The sequence below is a fragment of the Choloepus didactylus genome, chromosome 2, assembly GCF_015220235.1.
Source record: "Choloepus didactylus isolate mChoDid1 chromosome 2, mChoDid1.pri, whole genome shotgun sequence".
NCBI classification, from domain to species: domain Eukaryota; kingdom Metazoa; phylum Chordata; class Mammalia; order Pilosa; family Megalonychidae; genus Choloepus; species Choloepus didactylus.
The window spans coordinates 50,199,922-50,214,116 of record NC_051308.1 but is presented as its reverse complement, the minus strand read 5'-3'; the positions used below and the strand labels follow the sequence as shown (position 1 = coordinate 50,214,116).

General features: G+C 37.3%; 1 protein-coding gene and 1 pseudogene across 12 annotated transcripts in view; one reads left to right on the top strand and one right to left on the bottom strand.

Annotated features, from left to right (window-relative positions):
* Positions 1 to 14,195, top strand: part of HHAT (hedgehog acyltransferase) — a 404,545-nt gene that overhangs the window by 51,855 nt on the left and 338,495 nt on the right. For 10 of the 12 annotated variants that reach the window (XM_037824548.1, XM_037824553.1, XM_037824584.1 and 7 more), the window contains one exon: positions 2,483 to 2,596. The exons of 1 other annotated variant lie outside the window; for it this stretch is intronic. In XM_037824548.1, the coding sequence (XP_037680476.1) occupies positions 2,483 to 2,596 (114 nt within the window). Of the gene's footprint in view, positions 1 to 1,742; positions 1,935 to 2,482; positions 2,597 to 14,195 lie in introns of those variants that run through there. One more of the 12 variants, XM_037824578.1, reaches the window with a different exon arrangement.
* LOC119527276 lies at positions 3,657 to 5,088 on the bottom strand (annotated as a pseudogene).

The following is a 14,195-nucleotide window of genomic DNA, read 5'->3' as shown; positions in this document are numbered from 1 at the left end:
GGAAGATTGGTGAGGGGTACTTTTCTTGGAGTACAGCCTCTCTTTCCTCCATGGAGTAAAGCCTTCCTGGTTGTGTTTGGCAAGGATTTATTCCCAGTCTATATTGGACCCCATTATGGCACTGAAAAGGAGGTTTCTAATTGACTAAGAACTTTATGGTCAAGAAAGGAAATAGGGGAAGAACAGAACATGAAACAGTTGTCCTTGATATGAGTCTTTGACACTTGCCTTCATAAGAACCCTTTTACATTGTAAGTGGGAATGTACGAGGGAAAATAGCTTGGAGGTTCTTTAGAGAGTTAAACAGAATTACTGTATGACTTGGGAATCCCACTTCTAGGTGTGTACCCCAAAGAATTGAAAGCAGGGACTTGCAGAGATATTTGTACATCAATGTTCATAGCAGCATTATTCACAGTAACCAAAAGGGGGAAGCAACTTGTGTTTATCAACATATGAATGGAGAAACAAAATGTAGTATATCCATACAACGGAATATTATTCAGCTATAGAAAGGAATGAAGTACAGATATGTCCTACAACATGGATGAACCATGGACACATCATTTTCAGTGAAATAAGCCAGACAAAAAATGGCAAATATTGTATGATTTCACTTATATGAAATACCTAGAATCAGCAAATTCGTAGAGACAGCAAGTAGATTACAGTTACCGGGCTTGGGGAGGAAGGGAGAATGGGGAGTTATTGCTTAAAAGGTTCAGAGTTTCTGTTTGGGATGATGAAAAAATTTTGGTTGTAGATGATGGTGATGGTAGCATAGTATTGTGAATATAATTAATGCCACTAAATTGTACACATGAAGGTGGTTAAAATGGGAAATTTTGTCTTATATATGTTACCACAATAAAAATTAAAAAAAAAATTTCCCTTGAAATATATGATTGAGCTCAGAGTCTATAAAACTTTTGCTTAGAAGCAGCTGAATCAACATTGCTCTAATTCAAGTCATTAACTGCTAATTTTTGGCTATCTTGTTCTGTTCACTGGCTCAGCTTTTCTGTACGGTCTTTCCCTTTTTGTAAATATTTTAAATGGAGAAGGAAAGACTTGACAGAGAAGTTTTTATTTCATTTAAATGAATATTTCCTGAAGGAATTTAGTGATGAAAGAACATGTGTAATTTTAGTTGATAGGATTTTACCAGTTCAGGGTTTTCAGTAGCCCTGTGCCTTTTAGTGGGATATAAAGATTTTTTTTGTTTCTTATATTTTATGAAATTTGTATCATTTTCCCCCTAAAAAATTAGGACTTGGGAATGTTTTGTGGCATAAGTAGTAAGCCTAGGGTCATGAATTCTAAGTGTAAATGCTTAGTTTTCAAAAACATTGTTTATAGTAAAGAAACAGTAATGTTTGGTTTTTTGGAATGGGCATTAAAAAATTCAAACTTGTCTTTTAGTGTCTTTTTACCTCTATCTCTGTTATAATGGTAATATCTTACTGGCATGGCCTCATCATATGACTTTTGAACTTGTTTACCTTTATTCAGTTAATTGTTTCTTGGCTAATTTAGAATATGTGAGATGGGGAAATGAGCTTGAATCAGGGGCTAGGAGTTGGGTTAAAGATTTGGGTTCATCTCTAAATGGAAGGAATTGGACTAGATCCATGTCTAATCTTCATTCCATCATGGTGGTGCCAGGATGCTCATTGGCTAAGCCTGTGCTACCTGTACGAGGGTGGCCAATCACTGTGTTTATTCTCATTCTTCAACTTGACCTCCATGATGTTCCCTGGGGCTCCTGAGACTGTGACTTTTAGATATTAGTCCCTAGGCATCCACATGTCCACTCTTGTGGAAGTCCCTCTCCCACCCCCATGTCCTCCTCCCATCCCTGGGGAGCTACGTGGACACAGAGCCTGGTGGAGATACAGACTCACAGTACCACATGGACACACAGCTTCTGAAGGGTAAGGAATGTATGCCTTATAAGCTTATAGGCAATTAGTTAATTTCTCTTTCAAATTATCCTGATGTCTCTAAATGACAGCAAGGTTGAACACAACTAACCGTAAGCAATTTTATTAGTGACTGATTTTACATTTCTCTTCTTAATGGAAGGAATTGATTGTCTAAACTGAAATTTCGTCAGTTTGTTACTTCCACTAGCTATGTGACCTTGTTTAAATAATTGAGTTCTGTAAGCCTCAGTTTCATCTTTTATAAAATGGGGATAAGAATGGTTCCTATTCCATGGGGGATCATTGGGGCTCATCTTTAACAAAGTCACTTAGTCATAGAAAGTATGAGGTGCATTTTGGGGATGACAAGGGGCCAGCCAAGCTGGAAGGGAAGAGTACAAGGTGAGTGGTGTGGTGTGGTGGGGTAAAGGCTAGAAGCATGTAAATGCTGTGTTAGAGTGTGGACTCACATTGGCCTTCTTTCCAGTTGTTGTATTAACTGAGTTTGTGTTCTGCCTTAGACATGTACCAAAATCCCTCTGTTTTGGTCTGTTTAGGACCCGACAGACTTTGAGTGGAGCTTCTGGATGGAATGGGGGAAGCAAAGGCTGGTGTGGCTTCTCCTTGGCCACGTGGTAGCGTCTCAAATGGCAAAGCTACTTGCAATGAGGGTAAGATTACATGTGTCATTTCTTTTTTTTTTTTTAAGGACTTGAAAATATCTTAATTTTTTTTAATAGAGAAATTTAAGTTTACAGAAAATCATGCAGAAAATACAGAATTCCCATATACCCCCCTTTGCACACACAGTTTTCTGTATTAACACTTTGCATTAGTGTAGTACCTTTGTTAAAATTGATAAAACAATATTATTATAATTATACTATTAATTATAGTCCATATTTTACATTAGGGTTTACTGTTTTGTGTTGTACAGTTGTATGTGTGTGTGTGTGTGTTTTTAATTTTATTTTAATAACATGCTACTGAAAATTTCCCCTTTTGACCACATTTGAGTATATAATACATGTTAATTACATTCATAATTTTGGGCTACTGTCACCATCATCCATTACCAAAACTTTTCCATCACTACAAACAGAAATTCTATACCAACCAAATATTAACTCCCTATTCCCTATCCCCATCCTGGCCCCTGGTAACCTGTGTTCTAGCGTCTGAAACTATGAATTTGCCTTTCTAATTATTTCATATCAGTGGGATCATACACTATTCTTCCTTTTGTATCTGGCTTATTTCACTCAACATGATGGCTTCAAGGTTCATCCATTGTTTTCGTTTCCTTGGCTGCTCAAGCAAATAGCATGCAGTGGGTTGGCTTAAAACAGTGGACATTTATTGTCTCATGGTTTTGAGACCAGAAGTCCAAATCAAGTCCAAATCAAGGCCTCATCAAGGCGATGCTTTCTTCCTGAAGACTGGTGTTCTGGGGCCGGCTGCCGGTGATCCTTGGTCCTTGGCACCACTGTCGCATAGCAGTGCACATGGCGGCCTCTCTTCTCTTATGGGTTCCGTTGAACTTCAGCCTCTTGTTTCCCATGGCTTTCTTTTTCTTTCTTTTCTAGAAAAAATGCAAAATCACCTTTATTGTTAATATCTACATTTGGTTCTGAAAACAAAGTTGAAAAAAATTCTAAGAATTTTTATATGTATTTATGAAAGTTTCAAGAATATCCTTATCACTTCTGAAAAGTGTAAATTGTTTCAAGACTAACAGCCAGTAAATGTAGAAGTAGAATGGGAAGAGAAAAACATTGACACCAGATCATTTGAATTTTCTTCTCCCGCAATATCTGACATCACACTTGCCACTGTTTTTGGTATAGTTTGTGAAGCCCAAAAGTTCTGATTTTTGTTCACTAGTCTGAAATAAGTCCAGTAGTGACTGTACTAGTGAACTACAAATTCTGTTTTTTTCTTGTATAGTAAGAAACTCAGTTCTTTTCTTATCTGATTCCACATTTGTTTCCAGATTTTCTTTTTTGTTTCTTCCAAATAATAATTTCACTTTCCGATGGATTTTACGAGAAGGTAAACCATCCACATTCTTGGTGTCCACAATCATTTGGTTCCACGAGATGGCTATGGGATGGAGTGTTTGCCTGAATTGTTAGGTGCTCTTGTGAACTATTTATTGCTATGAGACCAGAATCATGACAAAATGTTGAATTTAAGGTCCTTTTCCTTCAGATCCTTTGCTGGAAAAAGCACAGTATCTGTCTTTTGTTTCAGTTGAGATGCACTATTATTCTTATTGAAATTAGAAAATTTTATGGATGCTTGCAGCCCACATGGATAGTCATCCACCCTGTTTCTCTAAGTCACTTTTGTTTATGTGTTTATGTTCAGAAACATCAAGAATGCATCCTTGTTTATTTTTATGGGAAGGTAGCTGCATAAAATTCTGGTTTATGTCATTTTCAGCTGGATTTAACTCAGAATATTTGTTAGTCTCTTTCTTTTCAGGTTTTCTCAGTTCATTTGAAGGGCAGGGGATGGGTTCTGAAATAAACGTAAATTTTTGTTCAGGTTCCTGGGTTTCTTTACACGGGAAATTTTGCTTGATCAACTGCACAACTTTATTTTCCCTGAAGTCCTTCTGAGAGAAATATATTGCAGTTCTAGGTGTTCTCTTGGTTTAGTCTTCTTTGCAGTAACAGGAGAAAGGGATCCAACACTGTATTTTATTCTTTTCTTTTTAGGCATGTCCCTTTCATATTCCACGAAATCAAAAACTGACTTAGATACAATATCATCAACAACTTGATATTGGTTACTCTGTGCAAAGTTTCTGTGTTGCTCACTTAGAAGATGAATTTTGAGATTTTCATACTTCTGCAAGCAACATTCACAATATCCTTTTTTTTTTCTTCTCTTTTAAATGGAGGTGAATTGGGGTTCTACCATATTTATCACCATCTGTTTGGATTCTTAGTTTAATTTGAGTTTGCTTTTGGATGATAGATGTTTTATCTACATCCAATGGACCACAGGGCTTCTGAACAGAATAATTTATAAAAGGCATGTTGGTCAACTGAAGATAAAATGGTCTATTATAAAGTTGACTCATCTTCCACCTTTACAAAAGGCTTTTTCAGTCTACCTGTTCTTGTTTTCTGTGTACCAGCTCTTTTCCCCACATCTCTTACAGAAGTGCTTGATTTCTTGAGTAAATGCAATTCTTTTTTCTTTTTTTCAGCGTGGTATCTAATATATGGTCCTTGATAGTTTTTTCAACTAATAATTTTCCTCTGCTTAGACACACCCCTTCAAGATTTTTAACCTCTTTTTGCAGTCTTCCAGATATTGTGATAGAAGGTAAGTCCAGGTGGAATACTTTTTCCCAAAGTGGCTTATATTTGGATTTTTCTGGTTTGTTATTATCAGGTTTTAGAGATTTCAAAGATGGTCTGCTTTTTTTCATTTTTGACTTGGAGTCCATCCTGGAAATGTCCTTTGCTGTGAATCCTCATGACTCCAGAGCTCATGGCAGCCGCCCAGCACCTACATACTGTATCTGGAGAGGGTGTTGTGCAGGGTGGCTGGGGAAGCACAGCTCCTTGGGGTCTGCCGACAAGCCAACCACCTCCCCCCTTCCACTTTCCAGGTTTCTGGGGAAGTGTCTTGCTCCAAGGCGTGGAGGAGGAAGGGGCAAAACCAAGCCTTCTCATGGCTTTCTATCTGTCTGAATTTCATTCTGCTTATAAGGCACTCCAGTAATAGGATTATGATCCATTGTGATTGAGCTGGGCCATGCCTTAACTGAAGTAGCCTCATCAAAAAGTCCTGCTTACAATGGGTTCATACCCACAGGAATGGATTAGCCTTAAGGACATGTTTTTCTGGGGTACATATAACTTCAAACCACCACATTCATGTTTTGCATGTATCAGAGCTTCATTCCTTTTTACCTCTGAATAATAGTCTGTTGTATGTATATACCACATTTTGTGTATCCATTCATCTGTTGATGGACACTTGAGTTGCTTCCATCTTTCAGCAATTGTGAATTGGTATACAAACATCTCTTTGAGTCCCTGCTTTCAGTTATTTTAAAATTGAAATTGTTAGTGATCAGTTAAACATTTAAGATAGAGGTTTCTTACATTCTTATGCTGCATTTATTCTCTTCAAGTTATTCTTCAAACTATTCAATATGAAGGTTTTAGAGTAAAACTCACTCCAGATGGTATTCTTTAAGATCATTCCTAATCAAGTGATCCCATAAAAACCTCGCCTGTTGTTAAGATTCTATGTGATTTCACTTACAAGTTCAGAAGAAAGTACAGGGAATGATTTCATTAACAAGCAGGAGTAATTTTAATGCCAAGTGACTTATGCTACTGTAGCTGGTTTATATCAGAATTGCAGTAGCATTTTGCTTTTGCCTTGGCCTGGATTTAGAGAACAAGAGACTCTTCAGAGTGAATGTTTGAAAAGCGCTTTCACCTGAGGCAGAATTGAGACGTCTTAAAATGTTCACCCACCAAAGGAGGCAGAGACACTGCCAGGATGATCTTTCCATTATCTACAGACCATGATTTTGCCCAGTGTCCTCTGATATATGCTTCTCATTGTAGATTCCTAATGTGAGAAAAATGAGTCTGTGCTTGGAAATCTACCAGGTAAAAACAAAATGCAACCAAAAACTGACTTTTGTAAGTAAACCCAAGAAAAAATGTTTGTTTCTCATTCATTCATTCCCATTGAGTGATGAAGCTCAAGAATAGCAGCTGGGAGAGAGAGTCCCGCAAGTGAGAACGGGAAAGCAGGTTTACTCGTGGTTAGAGATGTGCATGGACCTTGGGCTGTTTTTCTACTTTTTTCTGAAAATTGATATTCTGGCTTTCTTCTCATCCTGGAAGATAGGAAATCCCAATAGCACAATAGCTTTCTTTGTTTTAAATATGATACTGATTAGGATTTTTTTTTTTTTTTTTGTATTCAAGTGGTTGCTTCCGTTTTCTAAAGTGACAAAAATTAAAATATTAGATACTATAAAATCTGAATATATCCGAAATTTTATATACCTTTCTGAGCAGACCTAATAATAAATAATATGATTTTTGTGTTCCTAAACTAATATGTATCTACCTTAGCCCTCATTAATGGATTTTTCTCCCACAGATTTTTTAGTTTATTTTTCAAGACTTCAAAATTTCTGGAAGTTTAACATTTTCATTTGTAAGACAGTTTCTTTGCCTATGGGTAAATGAAACTTACTACCCCTAGGTCTTAGTTTTCCCATCTGTACACTGAATAGCTTAATTTCTGTCATTTCTACTTCTGTGAGGGGAAGATGAAATACTTTGAAGATTACCTGTGAAGTACATCAGATCTAACTGCTACTGTAGTGTAGTGTAAGGATGCTAGACAATGTATTACTCATGTTTAGTCCTTGGCATTGTCACTGGTTAGCTTTCAAATCTTAGGAAAGCTTTTCACCACTGAATCTTAATTCCTCATGTAATAGGGTTGATAAAACAGTATTATTTTTTAATCATATTTATTGAGATATATTCATATACTATGCAGTCATATAAAAGAAAGCATACATTCAGTTTACAGTACCGTTATATAGTTGTGCATTCATCACCAATATTAATTTTTGACATTTTCATTACCACACACACAAAAATAATAAGAATGAAAATTAAAGTGAAAAAGAACAATTAAAGTAAAAAAGAGCACTGGATGCCTTTTTCTCCTTTTTTTTTTTTTTCTCCTACCCCCATTTTCCTACTCATCCATCCATAAACGAGACAAAGAAAGGGGAGTGTGGTCCATATGGCTTTCACAATAACATTGTCACCCCTCATAAGCTACATTTTTATACAGTTGTCTTCAAGATTCATGGGTTCTGGGTTGTAGTTTGATAGTTTCAGGTATTTACTGCTAGCTATTCCAATTCATTAGAACCTAAAAACGGTTGTCTATATTGTGCGTAAGAGTGCCTACCAGAGTGACCTCTTGGCTCCTTTTGGAATCTCTCTGCCACTGAAGCTTATTTCATTTCCTTTCACATCCCCCTTTTGGTCAAGAAGATGTTCTCCATCCACGATGCTGGGTCTAGTTTCCTCCTCGGGAGTCATATTCCATGTTGCCGGGGAGATTCACTCCCCTGGGTGTCAGATCCCAGGTAGTGGGGGAGGGCTGTGGTTTCACCAGCCTATTTGGCTTAGCTAGAGAGAGAAGGCCACATCTGAGCAACAAAGAGGCATTTGGGAGGAGGCTCTTAGGCACAATTATAGGGAGGCCTAGCCTCTCCTCTGCAGCAACAGTCCTCCCAAGGGCAAGTCCTGTGGTAGAGGGCTCAGCCCATTAAACCACCAGTCCCCTGTGTCTGTGAGCACATCAGCAACCATTGAGGTGGGGAAGTCCAACACCCCTGCATTCTCCACCGGCTCCTCAAGGGGGCTCTGCATATTTTTTTTTGTTGTTTTTTCAATTGAGTCTTTTTTTAAAAATCAGCTATATAAAAAAAAATTTTAAAAAACATAACAATAAAAAAACATTTCAAACAAAGCGTAACAGGGGAGTCCAACATGTTCCTACTCTACCCCAAGAAAATAACCTAGTATAGCAACACTTCTGTGAACTTGTTCCCAACACACTCACCAGAAATTAAAAAACCATAGTCATTCCTGGGCATTCCCAAAATGTTAAACTCACCCACTATAGCTTATCTGTTCTTATTGAATTATTGTTCCCCCTTCACCAATTGCTCTCTATCGCTAGTTCCCCTACATTCTACATTATAAACCATTTATTTTAGGAGTATGTTGTTTAACCTCCAGGTGTTTGTGAATTTTCTAAGTCTCTGATGGTTATTGACTTCTAATTGTATTCCATTGTGGTTAGAGAATGTGCTTTGAATAATTTCAATTTTTTTAAATTTATTGAGGCTTGTTTTATGTCCTAGCATATGGTCTGTTCTGGAGAAAGTTCTGTGATCCTTAGAGAAAAATGTGTATCCTGGTGATTTGGGATGTGATATGCTGTATATGTCTGTTAAATCCAATTCATTTATCTGATTGTTTAGATTTTCAATTTCCGTATTGGTCTCCTGTCTGGTTGATCTACCTATAGGAGAGAGTGATGTGTTGAAGTCTCCCAGTTATTGTGGAAGCATCCTTTGCTTCCTTTAGTTTTGCAAGTGTTTCTCTCATGTATTTTGTGGCACCATGATTGGGTGCATAAACATTTATGATTGTTATTTCTTCTTGTTGAATTGCCCCTTTTATTAGTATGTAGTGGTCTTCTTTGTCTCTCAAAACATCCTTGCATTTAAAGTCTATTTTATTTGAGATTAATATTTCTACTCCTGCTTTCTTTTGGCTGTAGCTTGCATGAGATATTTTTTCCCATCCTTTCACTTTCAGTTTCTTTGTGTCCCTGTGTCTAAGATGAGTCTCTTGAATGCAACATATTGATAGTTCATATTTTTTTTGATCCATTCCGCCAATCTATATCTTTTAATTGGGAAGTTTAATCCATTTACATTCAATGTTATTACTGTGAAGGCATTTCTTGAATCAGCCATCCTATCCTTTGGTTTGTGTTTGTCAGATATATTTTTTCCCTCTCTCTCTTATTGTCTTTTAATGAACCAATATTGAATCTCTTTAGTACTGAACCTTTCTCCATCTCTCTCTGTCCTTTCTTTGTTTCTCTGTCAGTAGGGCTCCCTTTAGTATCTGAAGTAGGTAGGTCTTTTATTAGCAAAATCTCTCAGGATTTGTTTGTGAAAAATTTAAGCTGTCCCTCAAATTTGAAAGAGAGCTTTGCTAGATAAAGTATTCTTGGTTGGAAGTTTTTCTCTCTCAGAATTTTAAATATGTCATGCCACTGCCATCTCGCCTCCCATGGTGGCTGCTGAGTAGGAGTCTTATGTTGTTTCATTTGAATGTGGTGAATTGCTTCTCTCTTGCTGCTTTCGGAACTTGCTCCTTCTCTTCAGTATTTGACAGTCTGATCAGAATATGTCTTGGAGTGGGTTTATTTGGATTTATTCTATTTGGAGTTCACTGGGCATTTATGCTTTGTGTATTTATATTGTGTAGAAGGTTTGGGAAGTTTTCCCCAACAATTTCTTTGAATACTCTTTCTAGACCTTGACCCTTCTCTTCCCCTTCTGGTATACCAATGAGTCTTATATTTGGACGTTTTATTTTATTTATCATATCCCTGATGTCAGTTTCCCCATTTTTTCTTTTGTTCTTTCATTTTCTGTTCTTTGGCCCTCCAGGTCACCGATTTATTGCTCACCTTCCCCTAGTCTTGTACTATGAGTATCTAGAATCTTTTTAATTTGGTCAACAGTTTCTTTTATTTCCATAAGATCATCTGTTTTTTTATTTACTCTTGCAATGTCTTCTTTATGCTCTTCTAGGGTCTTCTTCATGTCCTTTACATCGTGTGCCATGCTCTTCTTCATGTCCTTTATATCCTGTGCCATGCTCTCATTGTTTGTCTTTAGTTCTTTGATTAATTGTGCCAAGTACTTTGTCTCCTCTGATCTTTTGATTTGGGTGTTTGGGTTTGGGTTGTCCATATCATCTGGTTCTCCCATATACTTTAAAATTTTCTGTTGTTTTTGGCCTCTTGGCATTTGCTTTACTTGATACGGTTCTTTTAGGATATGAAGGATTATTCAGAGACGAATCTCTGATTTGTCAGATCTACAGCTTGGTGGCCTACACTTTCTCTAGCTAACCAGCAGATGGCATCCACGAGTCACCTATTCCCCTAAAGTCAGTTCTCCCCAACTTTGTCTTTGTGGTGTGTAGGGGTCTGATTCTTGTGGGGTCTAATTGGTGCACCAAGTTCGGGTGTGTTGTTGGTGCTGTCCACCGTGAATGTGGGGCATGTGTGTGAGCGGTTAGGGAGGGAGGGTGGGCAGCTTTAATAATCAAACCTCCCTGGTGTTCCTGGAGATTTAAGACTGTTGCAAGAGTCTAAACCTTCATTTCAGTCTCGTCACAGATTGTCTCTGCTGCTGACCCACAAGTCCTTGGTATTGGTGTACGGTCCCTGGGATTTCCGAGTGGGTCCCTCTTCCAAGCTGTGCCCTTCTAGGGCCTCTGCTGAGGGAAAGTTGTGCTACGTCACAAGTGCGCATTGTCCCTCAAGGGAAGTTCTGGGCCGCCGGGCTGTGTAGGTGTGTTCCCAGCCTGCTGTAAGGATGGCTGTATGGGCCATGTTTATTTCCCCCTTTTCGCACAACTCTGCCTTCCCAGCTCCGGGACAATTAGCTGTGGGTGCAGGAAAGGCTATTGTCCACGCCCGATATTGTGGAGTGTGCGTGTGACACTGGGAGCACTTCTCATCACACTGGATTTCTTGACGCAGCTCTGGGGTGTGGCTTCGGCGCCGGGCTGGAGTGTTCCCAGCCCACCGGGAAGATGGCTGCAAGGGGTGTGGTTATTTTCCCCTTTTGGCTCACCTCTGCCTTCCTCGCTCTGAGACAATTAGCAGCCATTACGCAACAGGCTATCTTCCACGCCAGATATTGAGGCATTCGCACAGCCCATTCCTGCCACGCTTCACTGTGTGGTTCTCGCTGCCATATCTGCAGCCGCTTTTGGGTTTTTAAAAAAGAACTAGTCCGCCTCCAAACGCCAACCTATGGTTTTCCCACACCGCAGCGTGGCTGCCAGACATTCAGCAGGCTTACTCGCTAGTTTCAGAATGCTGACTCCGGTTTCATCAAGTGCACGGTCCCTGTGGATTTAGATCTTGTCCAGCTGGTACATTGCTGGAACTGGTGTTCTGGGTCACTTTCTGGCTTTTATCTAGTATTTTTCACAGAGGTGCTTTTTTGCCTTGTCTCTCCTAGCCACCATCTTAGGTTCTCCCAGTATTATTCTTTTTACCCCCTTAAAATATGTTGAACTTTATTGGTTAGAAATTTCGTCATTAAAAAGTAAAGATGAAACATGGAAAAAATGGAACAAAGAAAGCACAAAAAAGTTGGTAAAAGTAAATTCTAGTATGTCAGTAATGACAGTCAATGCAAATAGACCCAGTACTCCAAAAAAAAAAAAATATTGTCAGACTGGATTAAAAAAGCAAGCAGATATAAAGGAAGACAAAACAGAAACCAGGGATGTGCTTTTTAGTTAGATATACTTGAAACAGAAGAACACAGAAAGTTCAAAAGTAAAAAGATGGGGAATATATTCCAGGCAAATATTACCCCCTAGTGAAAACACTGGTACAATTGGATTAATACCTGGCAAAGAACATTACTTGTGACAAAGAAGTTACTGTTTAGTAATAAAGTATTTATTATGTTAGTAGATACTATAATTCTAAACTTGTTCTTCAAAATATATAAAGCAAAAATTGATCAGAATTATAATAAAAACAGATAAATCTGATTGTAGGGAGAGATTTTAACATAACTCTCTCAAAAATTGATATATTTTGGAGACAGATAATGCCACAAAACCCCAATAAACTGATAAGGAACAACACAGTAAATAAACTTGATGTATTAGGAACATATATAAATCGTTGCTCCAACAATTGGAAACTGCACATTCTTTTCAAGCACACAATGAATGTTTATGAAAATTGACTACATACTGGACCATAAAATAATTTTCAACAAATTTCAAAGCATTATAAAGGTTATCTTCTCTGGTCCTGCTGCAATTAATTTGGAAAGCAGTAACCAACAAGATAACATGAAAACCCTAAATCATTTAGAAATTAAAAAAGAGAGCATATTTTAAGTAACTCATAGGTCAAAGAAAAAATCATAATGAAAATTTTAAAATATTTAGAAATGAATGAAAAAATTATATATCAAAACTTGGTTGCAGCTAGAGTGGTTCTTAATTGGAAACTGTAACCCCACACAATCATATTAAAAAAGAAGAAAGGCAGAAATTAATGAGCTAAGCGCGTAACTGACAAAGTTAGAGAAGAAAAGCAAAAACAAACAACAAAAAAACGAGCAGAAATTAATGAAATAATCAATGGCAAGCTTCATTACGATAATAAAGAGAAGGCTTAAATAGCCAATATTAAAAATGGGTGAGCAGATTTAACTATAGATATTACTGAGATTAGAAAATATAGTAAGAGGTTATTTTGTACAACTTTATGTCAATAATTTTGAAAACTTGGGCAATGTGGAGAAATTTCTAGAATATTTTACTTACCAAAACTGGCTCATGAAGAATTAGAGGCTGGATAGTACTGTAACCATGAAAAGAAATTCAATCAGCAGTTAAAAATCTATTTGTAAAGAAAATAGTCTTAATACATAAATTTTGCCCGACATCTTGAGTTTCAAGAGCCTTGAATCTTTCCCTGGCATTTTTGGAAAAGAGAGAAAGAGAAAACATCCTCCAATTAATTTTATGAAGGTGGGATAAAATTGATATCTAAATCAGGGGACTTGTTCCACCAGATAATATGACTTATACAGATATAATAATTAGGACACCATAGTGTATTGGTACCAGCAGAAACAAATAGACCAGTGGAACAAAAAATACCTGCATATAGAGGAAGCTTGACTTATGGCAGAGTTGACATTTCAGATCGATGTGGAAAAGATGGATTCAGTAAACAGGGCTGGCACAATTGTTTAGCCATATTACAAAGAATTAATTGAATACCTACCTCAGACCATGCATAATAATCTTTTTCAAGGGGAATAAGGATTCAAAAGTGAAAGGCAAAACTATAAAACTTGTAGAAAACACGATGTAGGAGGAGATCTTTTGACTTCGAAGCAGGGAAGATTTCTTAAACAAGATACAAAAAGGAAAAAGATTGAGAAATTTAACTGTTAAAATTAAGAACTTTTATTCATACAAAGACACATTAAAGAAAGTGAAAAGACAAGTCACTAATTGAGAAGTTCTCTGCAAACTGACAAAGGATTAGTGTTTGGAATATATAAAGAAATTTTACAAATTCATAAGACAAAGTATCCAGTAGAAAAAGAGCATAAGACATGAAGAATATACAAGAAGAGGAAGCACAGATGACCAATGTGCTTATAAAAAAAAAGTTCAACTTCATTAATAACCAAGCAAATGCATCTTAAAACTGCAAGATATTTCATACTTTACAATTTGACAAAAACAAAACAACACCCCGGGCAGTATCAAATATTGGGCACCTGAGCTTGTACAGCATGTGTGAATATATACTGATACAACTACTTTGTAACACATGACCTAGTGAAGTCAAGACAAATCTGCACCCTGTATCTATCAGTGCCTTCCC